The following is a 13094-nucleotide window of genomic DNA, read 5'->3' on the forward strand; positions in this document are numbered from 1 at the left end:
ATGATGGAGCACATACTGGTATCAAAAAGCGAAGCAGGAACAGACCGTGTATTTGCATCCATTCCTCTCATCTTTATGTTCGTTCCATCACTCTCTGGTTGGCACCATGCCTAAGTCCCGCTTTATCTTGAAGCACCAGTGGCCGTACCCATCCTTAAGATGTGGCCCTGTTTATAACAGCTCTCAGCCTAGGAGCAGCCTTAAGAACACATGCCAAAATAGGCCCTCTGCTTGGTTCCGTGATAAAACTAAACTCCTTTTTGATTATTTGTCCATAGGTTTATTGATTTTCAGTGTGTGGAGAGTGTCACTGAGAGCAACAGACTTCTCTGTGTCTGTCTTGCTGCTGTCTTTTCTGGACATGTCGGGCTCCCATAGAAAGAACTCGTGGAGGAGGGTGTTGACGGTGTCGGGACACTCCATCATGACCATGTGACTTCCCTCCTCAATGACTTTTAGGAATGCAAACAGGAGGATCTAGAAAAGGAGCAAAAAATGAATGCAGACATTTACAACAGGCAACACTACAGCGCAAACACCACATTTTATATTGAATAAATATCACATTGATAAATCAGCACTCATTCACCATATAAGGTAGTACTGTACCTCTGCCATGCGCTGGTCCTCATCCATGGGCACAAACTTGTCACACATGCCATGAACCAGAAGAATGGGCACAGTGAGCTCAGCGTGGTACACCTCATCTCCCTCAGGCCAGTACTGTCCACTCATCATGGCTCGCAGGACAAACGGAGACACATTGAAGGCATTGCCCTGCTTCAACAGCTGCTTTTCTTTGGCACCCTGACGGGCGAATCCAGCTCTAAAGGTTAGAACAAAGAAAGGAAGGGTTACTTTTATGTAATTTCTTTCAGATGTTTTGACCTTAACAAGATCTCTGGTGTTAGTTTTGGCAGATCTTACTTGAGGAAGCTCCAGGCCAGACAGGGTGACAGACAGTGCAGGACACAAGATGGCAGCTGGAAGATGGAGCAAAGGCTGGGCTCCAGAGCTGTGGGACCACCTCCATTTATCATGACCACCTTATGGACCAGATCAGGATATTCATGGGCCAGGAAGGTGCAAAATGACACTCTGGTAGAGATGGTATGAGAGGGGTACAGCATGTTAATCACTTCTAAATAAAAGGATCTTGAATCAGCTGTAGAATTGCTTCGGATGTATTTACAATTATAAATGATTTATAACAAACGCATCTCATTAATCCTCACCCATATGAGTGGCCAATGAGAATGTTGCGTTTACGAGCATATCTCTTAAAGATGGCACGGAGGTCCTCTGCAAGGGCATAAAAAGTATAAGCTGCAGCAATTTGTGGGGCAGTGCTGGCACCATGCCCCGCCAAGTCCGGCGCGATGACCTCATAGCCCAGCCGAGAGAAGAAGTCCAGTTGGCTGCCCCAAATGTCCAGAGAACCCCCCACGCCGTGCACGAAGAACAGCGCCACGTCCGAGTGCGTACCCTTGCAGCTTGAGATCACCCTCTTTGAGTCGATTAGCACCGTGCGCTTGGGCTTGCGGCGGCGGCGGCGAGGAGGAGGAGCAGGTTTCTGTTCCCCAAGACTTGGGGGAACTGGAGGAGGAACCGGGTTGGGGTCTGGAGAAGAGGGCATTTCTTTGTAGTCAGCCAGCTCCACCTCTACCGTGCTGCAAGGCTCCAGATCCCCATCCTGACACTGCAGGATCTCGGAGTGCAAAACATCACCAAGATTCTCTATCACCAGCTGGCCGTTGCGGTAAACTGTGATCTTCCTCTTGCAGTGGACACTGCTGCCGGTATTGCTCTCATTATTGCAGTCCTCAGGAGAGCCATCATCCTCACAGTCACCATCCGTCTTCTTCTGGCCTGCAACTTGCTCTTCCGTTACTACGGGCTGACGCTCGGGGACGATGTGCCGCACTCGCAGGACTCTCCCAGGTTTCACCTCCACAAACTCAAACCCATCAGAGGGTTCTGACGACTCCAGAGGCAACACCAGACTGGCAGCCTTCCCAGTCAGGCAGCACAGGATCCCCTCAGTGATACTGGTCAGCATGGTGCTTCCCTGCATAAACAACATCACAAAGATACGACAAATCAGACCATGACTCAGATGCTTAATTACATAGCTTACGCAGCTTCATTTCGAGTGAAGCTTGTTATCCTTCTCTGACTAGCTTATTGCAACGCATCTTTTTCTCACAGTTTCAGCAATATAAGCATTATAAATGGTTCCAGGTTTATTTCCTGTTGCAGTGTTTGCAAATGTCCACAGCTCAGCAGGGAGAAACTAGGTCCAAGCTTGGTTTAAGTTAAATTTTACCCAAGCTGTTTCCTAGCAACACAGTCACAATGAAATGGTCCACTTTATCCTTTCATCAGACCACAGCCAATTTGTCGGGCTCCGAACCGCTGTGCAAATTGAAAAACACCACAGCCAGTACACCTGCATCTATAACAACCTTTGTAAAGCTCTACTAACACACTCACCTGGGTGACAAAGCAGCTTAACATCCAGGGATCCCAAGTTCATTGACAGACAACATAAGAACAACACTCGTGTCACACAGCTTCAATGTCAGTCAGGACTGACCATTCACATGCTGACCTAGACACTTGTTATTAATAACCCTTCCTTTTCACATGGCTAGAACCAGGATATATATAAGCTGAGAACACCACTCACTCATAGGGCATGTCTGTGTACATGCCTTCAAACTGTATGTCTCATTATAGTGTGATAGCAGTTTTCCAATCTATACTGTGTGCAATGAAAATGAAGGAAAAACCAGATCAACCACAGCTAAGCTGCATTTTGGCAGTTGCACAAAAAAAAGCAGCATTATTAGCCCTCATGTGTCATGCTGGTTATCACTAGGAAACAGAGTAGGAAGAGTCGCATCTACATGGTAAGGCTTTGTTGTTTCCTGGTGGTGAAAACAGAGCACAGTATGCACATACTGTTGACGGCATGGCATGTAAAATGTCATTTAGATCATACTTGTGCTTAGTCATACTTGATATATTCAATAGAAATGCAAAATCTAGGCAGCTTGTTGTTATATCTATATATACACATCACTGGGACCAGTGGAGATTTATTTTTTCATTGATTTTCTTTATCATGGATGTTGGGATTTCATGTGCTTGTTAGTAAAGATTTTCTCCAGATCTAAGTTATATAAAGTGTTTACACTGAAACAAATCATTATTTTGAGTCCCCTTCAGATGCAGATTCTTACACTACGTGTATCCATCATCCAGCAGCATCACTGTAATACATTCATAACAAACAGCCAGAATTTATTTGTGTTCCATCTGCTTTCGGTTCCATACAAAGTGTTTAACAGCAGCTAGGCTCAGGTAAATTAATGACTCACACTTTTAATGCACAATGCTTCTGAGGTGAGGGCAAAATGGACTTGGCATAAGCACAGGAGGCTCTGCATGTGCATGTGTCTGTGCGCATATGCGTGTGTGTTGTTGTTATTCGTGGAGGTGGCAGGACGATCTGAAGGTCAGTGCATCAAGTGCTATCCAGTAACACCCTGGAGCCAAGTGAATGTTGCCTGAGACACCCGTCTTCCCACAAATGTCAAAATGGAGCATCAACACAATAAGCAGACGCTCCAAACTGCAGCTCAGCTGTCAGTCTCAGAAAATGCAGTGAGCTTCATTTTATTCTAAAAGTGTTTTATAATTCAGCCCACACAGAATCATCTCTGCAGTATCTATCTATCTATCTATCTATCTATCTATCTATCTATCTATCTATCTATCTATCTATGATGATTCTTCAGTTTAGACGCCACATCAGCTACCAGTGGTACATGCTGAGGCAAAGGTGTTTACTGGTCACTCATCACAATGATTTTCTCATTCTGACACCATGCCAGGATGCCACCTAACCTTGCTGAGCAGTTTAAATGACTCTGGGGTAGAGCTGCCACCACCTCATTAATCCAACTCTAACTGCATCAGCACTGATCAACAGCCCTGCTATTTAAATCAGGGATTCTCCTCCTGACCTGCTCTCCATCCTTGCAGCCTTCCAGGATGTGGATATGACAGAGCCTGTATCTGAAATCCAAAACCCTACAGTCAAACAGAACGAAGGTTACTCAGCTATGTCATTTTTTTTGTCTGCACTGCAGAAAACTGTATGTAGGTTGATATGTCTGCCAAGTATTACAGTAACACACATTTGGCACACAGTGTGCTCCTCTATTTCTACTGCACGCTACAGTGCGGCGCAGTCTAACATTACATCTGCACGTGAAATGCAGGTACAGTACGTGCAAAAATGAGACCATCGTAACCTAGTTTCTGTTTAAAAGGGCTATTGCACGCATGTCCTGCAGTCTGATCCTACGAGCCCACGATCCCAAAGCATCCAGAGCTGTGGAGGGCTCCGTTTCTCGATCATTTGACGTAGGCCTGAGTATCATGTTTCACAATAATAACATGCACAGTGAAGGGCAATTTCGCAAGTGTCATACACAGGCCATGTAATAGCGTCGCATCGCAAATAAAAACGCCTGAAACTCCGTGGCAGCACAGTGCAGCGGGCCGTTACTGCATATTATTGACAAGCACATCTATTCTTTTTGCGCTGTCACAGGACAAATGCATGCAGCCACCGTGCGCAGATGTGTATTGATCCTGATGACCATAGGCTGCACAATAAACATCAGCTAATTAGACAATGCAATGCAATCAAAATGCCTTACCTGCAGAATTACTGGCGATTAAGAGTGATTGGAAATCTGCACCAGGAGATGACAGTCGACGACGGTGAATCGGGGGAAACGTTGCATTTGGCGCAACAATTTGTCTACGCTTGGGATGCTGCAAAACAGTCCAGGCTGCTTGTAAGCGTCACTGGACTGCTATCACAGAACACGGGGCTGGTGATAAAGCATGCATCCGTAAAAGTGTGCCAATTGCATTTCAATAAGAAACTCATTACGATGACAAACGGCTATGTTTGTTTGTTTGTTTGTTTTTCCTCCTTCAGCATCATCCACTGCGCACTCAGGCCAGACCCTACCCAGCCCTGCTGCCCTTGTCTCCGCAGCAGCTTCAGCGATCTTCGGGCATTTTCGCTCCTGAGTGGCGGCGGGGAGGGCGAATAGAAGGGAGCTGATCACCGAGGGGAGGCCAATGGGAGCAGCCTGTTTCCTTGTTGCCAAGGCTGACTGAATGGCAAAATGTGTGCGGCCAGGGAGGGTGACAGTTATTATACTAAATGAGCTAATTATCTAAATAGGCCAAACGTGACCACGACCAGACCTGCGTGTGTGATCCACCTTCTGCACCTTAACTGCATCATGATAGACTGACATATGAGAGCGTGTTGTTGTTGCATCTGCTGCATCACTGAAGGAGAAATGACCTTAACCTGTTAGATTAAGATGTGCAGGCTCCCTCTGGTGCCCTTGAACCCACAACAACAGATTGGTACTGGGCCAGCCCGGGACAGACCGTGCCTGTCACGGAATAGCCAGCTGTGAGGAGCCTGTGGACCAACAACTGTGTACTTTCTGTTATTGTCTAGCATGTTTATGCATGATGGCTCATCAAACCAAACACCAGTTAGGCCAATTAATGTAAATCTTATCATGTATTGTGCCCAGATAAGAAAGTTGTTCTCAGCTGTTTGACAAAACCCTCATACATACTAATTTCTCTTATGGACATGCTTGTTGTGTAAATCCTGATGTTAAATGAATCCAAACATTTCCTATCAAACATTTGATCCTGCTTTTCCCACATGTATTACAACCAATGAGCTGATATGATATGTGTAGGTGACATAATATGATACACAGGAGTGTTAGAATGGTGATGTGATTCAGATGATTTATATGTCGTCTTTCACTGATTTCTAGAGTATTCCTACGTTAGTTTGAATTTTTGTACTTAGACAATTGCTGTAATGCTATTAGAGCTTTAATGAGGATATACTTTACACGAGTATTGCATGTAAGTCTAAACAAGAAATTAGGTAAAGGAACACAATTTTGGTAAACTGGTACATACAGATTTATATTTTGGTAGCAATGCTGCATTGATTAATATAGTTATTTGATTTTGACATTATTTGAGTGAGATTGCAAGTTAAGTAATGTGTTGATCTGCACTGATTTGTGATCAATGCTCCTAAACAACCGAGGAAAAATTGTATAACAGCATGATGGTTTTTTACCCTGCTTAAAGCTCCCAGGCACAGCCTGCTCCTGGGCTGCATACCAATCCCTTTGCTTACCTGGTTTGGTATCTCCAAACACTAACGTCAAACCATGACCCTTAACGTTAGTCAGCTGTTATCCTTACCTAGGAGTCGGTTGGTAAACCACAGACATGTGCACTCACATACGTATTTATGTCTATGCGGTACATTGCTGAACAGTTTAACCTGAAAGACGCTACTCTGGGTTTACAGCTGCTTGTCAGTAACAAGCATTTCTATTGGCTGAGCTGTCAGAGCCAATCATCTGGCTTCATGTACGCAGTCATGCTGACAGACTGGTGACTTTCAACGGTCTCATGTCTGTGTAACTCTGTTAATATATAAAAATGAACTTCTTACTGTCGTCCTTTTCCCACCTGCGTGGAATAACACATCTCACCAGGTAACAGAGTTCATGTGTTTTCATGTTAGTCAAACTGCAAAGCCCGTTGTGTTTGTTTACGATGCTAATATTGGCAAGCTAGCTTAGCAGCACGTTAGCAGCGTGGCTAGCTAGCTAACCTGGATACAGAGTGGAGGTGGTATTTATTTAGGAGGTGGGTGATTGCAAAATTAAATTGCAAAATGCGTGTTAACGTGTTACAAGCGACAGCAGTATTTGCTGTAATAGTTACAGTATTACTTTAGTACCGAGGGAGCATGTTTTAGCCTCATCTGCAGCAGGTCGATAAGTGGCTGCTGGTGGTGTACCATCAACCATCAACATGCTCACAGCAAAGCCAGATTCACTCTTTACTTTGTGGTTTATATGCCATGGCATGTAATCCCTGTGCTCAAATCTAGACCTGAATGGTCATTTAATCAGCCCTTGTATTAGTCTGCACTTCCACACATGATGTATTCTTAAATTTACACTGAAACACTGAAAGTATGAGAATGAGAGGTTGGAAATCAAGGCATAATACAGAATAACATTTGTTTCTAAGATTCATAAAATATTTATAAAATGTTTTCATCTGTGCTCTTTCAACAGCATCCCTGCTGTAACTGGCACCTCTCACCTTAGATTATTTAGCAACTGGATCGCGCCCAGAGCAGCTGCAGGACCTCAGATTTCCAGATGTGGGCCGCTGTCTTCACAAGCCGAGGGTTCAGGAGTGTTCCAACAACTTCCGTGGCAGTACCAGCAGGTACGGACACGGAAAAGAGGCACAGAGTATCAGCCCAAGAACATCAAGCGCAAGAGGACCCACGGCTGGATCAAGAGGATCAGCTCACAAAGCGGCATTGAGCTGCTTCTCCGGCGCATGTTGAAGGGACGGAAATCACTCTCACACTGAAGATCCCTGTTGCAAAACCTGCAAGATTTTCAGGAAACAGACACTGGAACTGAAGTGCAGGCCGTGTCCAGGATGCTTAGCAATTAACTTCTGTATTGATTTAATGGGTGATACTGGGTGTGGCTTGGGTTTGGCATTCCCATTGCATTAATGAATGAAAACTGGCCTCCCACAAACAAGGTGCATTTGCCTTGGATAAAAAGAGATCTTTAGTTTCACCCATTTATTTTTGATACGTAAACTTTTTGGTCACAATCATCAAATGCTAGCAGATTTATGGATTTTATTTTTGTTTGTTTGTGTCCTTTAAAATCAATGACGTCTCAGTTGTTCTCAAGTGAAAACAGTAGTTGACTCAGAAATAAAAAAAACAATCCCTGCTGAATTTACATGTATTTGGGTGTGTGATTGGGGAAAAAAATAGTGCTTCTGGACAGAGAGTTTTTACCTTCAAAATTGGCTGCCATCTTCGATTTGTGTCAAAGTTGTAGGTTCATTCAAATGAAGGCACTTTCAATCAAAGTATTACATTCAGAGCGTGTAGAAGGGGGTCGTTGTGATCCTGTCTTATATCAGACAGGTTAGCCCAGACTTCCATTAGCAGCCTTTCATTTAGAAACCAAAAGACGTTGTGACAACCAAAAATCAGACAAGAAAAACATTTCTTGATAATGTTATGTGTGAGAATAAGACACACATTAGTAATAAAAATGTTTTACATAAATGGCATTCTCTTGGATTCTCACTTTCCCAATATTTTCCATCTTTGGAAGTTATTTGCTACTAATTAAGTAATACACGGTTAAACTACAGATTTGGCAGTAACATTTTAAAGTAGCAGGTTCAGCATGAGTTAAAAGGTAGGTTTTGGTATGATCTGATTTTAAAATGTCATTTATAACAGATAACATAACTGTTAATGTGCAACCTGGTTAGTAATTAGTTGTTTCATGTGGTCATGAGGGATGCATACACACATACTGGACATGGAGGAGGACATACTGTTGAGAGCACCAGTGTGTTGTTTTCATGCCACAGCCCCGCTTGTATTGGCAGGTTGGTCTGTTACATAATCACTTTCTAGCCAATCAGCGCGCTGCCTTTTGTCTTTCGTCACACATCCGCCACTGATCGACCAATGAGGTACGTGGAATCTTGGAAGGTAACCGCCCCCGTGGACACGATCAACAAAAATGGAGTTGTGAACTAGTAGCAAGTTAGCCTCCAAAGGACGTCCAGTTTCTGTTTTTGTGTATTCACATCAACACGAGTGGAAGTCTCCAGCTGTTTTGAAGTGACGAGATGCGATTTTACCGAAGTCACACGTAATTTATGTTTATAGCGGTCTTACGGTGGCTGTCGAACGGTAAACAAGCCGGTATCTTGGCTACGACAAAGACAACAAGGCTTAGTGGCTAGCTAGCTAAAACTGTAGCATCGGCTGGTCTTCACTCTCAACTGTGCTCAGCACGGTGATCGGCCAGCTAGCGAGCGAGGAGCGGGACTCGGGCAGAAATGGAGAAGGTACAGACACGTCTGGTTCTTTGCTTCATCGTTTAAATAGTTGTTTCTTGTCTGTTTGGATATACACGATGCGTACGTGGTGGTAAATAGGACGTGACGGTGTTAACACTGCCATTTAGCACTGTCACGTTGTATCAGAGACGAGGGGGAAGGACTCGTTCTCTGCTAACTTACCCACTTATGGCTGTGGTGCTCTGCCTGACCGCCCGGAATGAAGCCATGAAGGTGATATTTTTCTGTTTTGTTCACAGGGAGATTTCCTGAAAGGACTACCTGTCTACAACAAGAATAACTTCAGCAGGTTCCATGCAGACTCTGTATGTAAAGCATCAGTAAGTCATCGCATTTGTTTCTCTAAATGTTGAGATCATGCTGCTAGTCCGTGGTGTAGCTGCTTATTTGTCTGTAGACTGACTTGGATCTCAACTTTGTTTTAGAACCGGCGACCATCTGTGTATCTTCCAACCCGGGAATATCCATCAGAGCAGAGTAAGTGCATTGTCTTATCTAAATGGTGTGAGAGCAGGAGGAAAAGTTATAGTGATATCTGAGGAAAAGAGTACTGTGTACCCCAAGAACACATCACTGCCCCTTACTATTCAGCTGCTAAGCAAGGAAGTTACTTAATAGTGGTCAAGTTTTTGGCTTTCATTAGAGGAAATCAACTTCATTAGCTAGGGATGAGCCCTAAAATACAATCACAATATTTCTATTGGAATGATATTCTTGTCTACATGACTGAAAAATACGTGATTATGAATTTCAAGAACATGCAGTTGCAACAAAATAGGTTTTTATAGTTTTTCACAACATGCGTATAAAAATGATGATCTCTCAGGTCTTTAGCAGCTCATGGGCTTGGACATTTCTTTTTTTCCCTCTCACATGTAGAACATCTTGCCAAAGATTTGGTGATGCTACGCTGAGCTGACGTAGTTTGTCTGCTTGGTTCAGAACTCGCAGTACTCTCAGTTGCCCCCCCCTTGTACTCAGCCAGGTGCTTGTGCTTGAAGTTTGTTGTATCGCCCCCTTCTGACGTTACAGTTTTCCTGCAGTTCTTCCATATCACCGTGGTTTGTTGTACGTCTGATCTTTTGTAACTAAACCATTTCCACACTACTGAAGTCACTCCCCTTTTTGGAACTAACTACTCCGCCGTGGAGCCAGGAGCAGTGTTACATTTGCTTTCAGCCAGGCTTGTTGTGTATCAACAAGTCAGATTATTGCTAATATATCATTTTTAAAATCATATTAAAGAACATTCTTGTATTATTGTGAGCAATATGTATATATGTACGATATGGCACACCCCTAGATCCTGGATGATAATGTTGTCATCACTCACCCTGTTTAATACTCTCTATGGTAACAGCTGATTTTAACTGCACTCTTTCTTTCCTGCACCTTTTTACCTTTGTGTCTCTCATGATATAATCAGCTTCCATCTTGTCTCCCCTCAGTCATTGTCACAGAGAAGACAAACATCCTATTGAGATATCTTCATCAACAGTGGGACAAAAAGGTAAAGGTTTTCATGATAGCCAGGAGAAAGTTGGCGCTAGTTCTATCATCCGTGATGGTTGTCATCCTCTGTTTTGTGGGTCATGGTTTGCTAAATGTGTTTCCTTCTCGCTTTATCAGAATGCAGCCAAAAAGCGAGAGCAAGAACAACCGGAGGGGGAGAACACGGCGCCTCCAAGAAAAATTGCTAGAACGGACAGTCGGGAGCTCAATGAAGATTCATAAATTGCTGTGCTGTTGATGCACCCAGCAGAGACTGACCTATCCAAACGAAATGCACACACAGCTGCAGAATCTATGTTTGCAATCCCAGGCCTTGACACTGAAGCACACAAGGATCGATACAATTCAGACCACAGCCGGCATGACGTGAATCCCCAAAAACCTCGGTCTTAATGTGTGCATTTGACTTCTGCTTTCCTTCTTAACCAAAAAAACGTGTTTTTCTCAGTTTATTTACTACTTTCATTTAGTATTTTCTTCACTTCCAAGACACCTCTGCCTCAGATTTAAGTCTTTGTAGTTTGACAATAACATGCATCTACCTCCTTATTGCTCGACCCCTCTGGCTTTCCCTCACTCACGCTCACACTGCTTTCTTCTAAAATGCAGGGACTAAAATTTTTGCTCCTCTGCTGCTGTTCACAGCCGTGGTTATTCATACCATCTCTGAGATATGCACGTTTTAAGTGATGTCTAGATGTAATTAAGTGGCATGCCATCTGGCACCCCATTAGGAATTTTTAGTTTTGAGTTATGTAATGACAGTGACCCCCAAAATTTTATTTTAGCTCATACTTTATGTGATTACTGTCATTACCGGACCTGAAAATGAAACGGCGTTGTCTTCGTTCCTTAGATTTAACTTGTCTGTTCAGGGTTTGCTAAGACACGAGTGCTGAAAGAAATGTTCGTATGTGTTCTCCTGATGAATAATGATTTAATGCCTTAAATGGAAGTGAGTGTGTTTTCACTCTGTCTCAGAGTGCCCACTTGGTTTACATTTGTTTCAGGTGAAGAAATGAACCACTGTTGAGGTGAATGATATTAGCATGTTTTTTCAATAAGGACACATTCAAGCCAATATAATCGTACTAGAGGATGCAAACTGTTTTTGTACAGTGTGACCTGCAGATTTTGTAGCCATGTTCAGTAGGTTGAGATCCCCACTTTATAAGCAGCGCTTGTATCTTTAGCACAATGTTTTATGGAGTAGGTTTTAGGCTACTTGTGAGGACTGCTGTCAGGTCTTGTTATAAATGTGCCATTCACATTTGCCTAAATAGGTTGATCATTTGAGTCATATTGAGGGAATGTGCACACAAACGCAGTCTGTGTCCGCTGCTCATAAAGTCGGTGAAGCTCATCATAATCCTCCACAAGTCTTGTATATTTGTAAAGTATGTGTACTGTGATTGTTCTGACCCTTTTATCAGGTAACAAGACAACGACTCACCCCTTTTCCTTCCCGCTGCTGGCCATGTTGTTATTTCTTTTTGTTTTGCTAGTTTATGCTGGAGGGATACACAACAGTAGTTTCAAAACAAAAGCATTTTTAGAAGCATCATCATTTGTTTGTGCACCTGTTAAGAATAATCTGCTGCAAAATGTGCTTGCAACATTTTCAGTCATGTTCGGCACGGCCGACAGTTGAGTCTACTAATGTGCATTTTTACTTTGGTTTTTGCTGTTCGAAGAGTATGTGTTCAGTTTGGCTGCTTATATCAGTCAAAACAAGTAGAATACACGTTAAGATTCTCAAGTAAGACTTTAAACCAGACACATGCAGTGTTTTATTTTTCCTTGCTCTTCATAGGAGTCTGTTCACTCTACTTTTGTCATGTGGTTCGTTATTCCGTCACCTGATCAAGTTTGGAATGTGTTTATTGTTAAACGCTTTGCTTTGAGTTTATTGTATAAAGGAATAGTTGTCAATTACAGATCTTGTTCTTGTATAGAGTATACTATGACAGTTATACACTCATAGTAAACTGCACCATTTTTTGAATGAACTGAAGAAAATCCCCTCCTTCTTATAGCATTTATTTCAGGGGTTTGTGCGAGGTCTACTACTTGTCTATTGAGCAACACTTTGAAATTTAATAGGAAATTATCTTCTGGCTAAGATATCCTTTAGAGATGTGTGTTTATACAAGAGTGTGTGTTCAGTTCTGAAGTTAAGAAATAATTAAAAAGACACACATACCAATGTTCAATAGGATGTGTGCTGGATCAAAAAGAATTTGAATAGAAATGATGGATCAGCACAGGAAATTACTCCTGTTAAGTGCATTTTAATTGCTATGATGTTTCAACTACACGGTTCTTAAATAAACTCTGGGCTCGAAGTGTCACAGCGAATAAAATCCCGTCTCTTCATAGAAGACTGAATCTAGAAGACTCTCTTCATAATCAGACTCTCATTAAAAGCCTTGCGCTCAAAACGTCACAGCAAATAAAGTCCTTTAATGGGAGCAACTTGGTTTGCGGCTCTATCTGTTTCTGTTCTGAAT

The 13094-nt window shown here is 42.9% G+C and overlaps 3 protein-coding genes across 3 annotated transcripts; 2 read left to right on the forward strand and 1 right to left on the reverse strand.

Moving 5' to 3' along the window:
* Positions 1 to 264: 264 nt before the first annotated feature.
* Positions 265 to 4802, reverse strand: LOC139213798 (protein ABHD8-like). The gene is made up of 5 exons (XM_070844448.1): positions 4734 to 4802; positions 1236 to 2068; positions 928 to 1098; positions 610 to 826; positions 265 to 477 (listed from the first exon to the last, which is right to left on the reverse strand). Exons 2-5 carry the CDS (start codon positions 2057 to 2059, stop codon positions 265 to 267), a joined length of 1425 nt encoding a protein of 474 aa, XP_070700549.1. The 5' UTR covers positions 2060 to 2068; positions 4734 to 4802.
* A 1711-nt stretch (positions 4803 to 6513) lies between these two features.
* mrpl34 (mitochondrial ribosomal protein L34) lies at positions 6514 to 7921 on the forward strand. The gene is made up of 2 exons (XM_070844447.1): positions 6514 to 6638; positions 7230 to 7921. The coding sequence occupies exons 1-2, from the start codon at positions 6583 to 6585 to the stop codon at positions 7534 to 7536; spliced, it is 363 nt and encodes a 120-aa protein (XP_070700548.1). The 5' UTR covers positions 6514 to 6582; the 3' UTR covers positions 7537 to 7921.
* Positions 7922 to 8719: 798 nt separating this feature from the next.
* LOC139213788 (DET1- and DDB1-associated protein 1-like) lies at positions 8720 to 12183 on the forward strand. Its single transcript, XM_070844433.1, has 5 exons — positions 8720 to 9060; positions 9312 to 9392; positions 9498 to 9549; positions 10521 to 10582; positions 10702 to 12183. Exons 1-5 carry the CDS (start codon positions 9052 to 9054, stop codon positions 10804 to 10806), a joined length of 309 nt encoding a protein of 102 aa, XP_070700534.1. The 5' UTR covers positions 8720 to 9051; the 3' UTR covers positions 10807 to 12183.
* Positions 12184 to 13094: the final 911 nt, after the last annotated feature.

Source organism: Pempheris klunzingeri, chromosome 15, assembly GCF_042242105.1.
Source record: "Pempheris klunzingeri isolate RE-2024b chromosome 15, fPemKlu1.hap1, whole genome shotgun sequence".
Lineage (NCBI taxonomy): Eukaryota > Metazoa > Chordata > Actinopteri > Acropomatiformes > Pempheridae > Pempheris > Pempheris klunzingeri.

Bases quoted from the DNA above. Each gene is read 5' to 3' on its own strand.
- LOC139213788 (XM_070844433.1), top strand. The intron at 9,393-9,497 runs GTAAGTCATCGC...ACTTTGTTTTAG, and splicing joins ACTCTGTATGTAAAGCATCA to AACCGGCGACCATCTGTGTA. The intron at 10,583-10,701 runs GTAAAGGTTTTC...TCGCTTTATCAG, and splicing joins ATCAACAGTGGGACAAAAAG to AATGCAGCCAAAAAGCGAGA.
- LOC139213798 (XM_070844448.1), bottom strand. From the start codon at position 2,059: ATGCTGACCAGTATCACTGAGGGGATCCTGTGCTGCCTGACTGGGAAG. The intron at 827-927 runs GTAAGATCTGCC...TCTAACCTTTAG, and splicing joins CTGGCCTGGAGCTTCCTCAA to AGCTGGATTCGCCCGTCAGG. The intron at 478-609 runs GTACAGTACTAC...CTCCTTTTCTAG, and splicing joins AGGACCAGCGCATGGCAGAG to ATCCTCCTGTTTGCATTCCT.
- mrpl34 (XM_070844447.1), top strand. From the start codon at position 6,583: ATGAACTTCTTACTGTCGTCCTTTTCCCACCTGCGTGGAATAACACAT. The intron at 6,639-7,229 runs GTAACAGAGTTC...CTCTTTCAACAG, and splicing joins GGAATAACACATCTCACCAG to CATCCCTGCTGTAACTGGCA.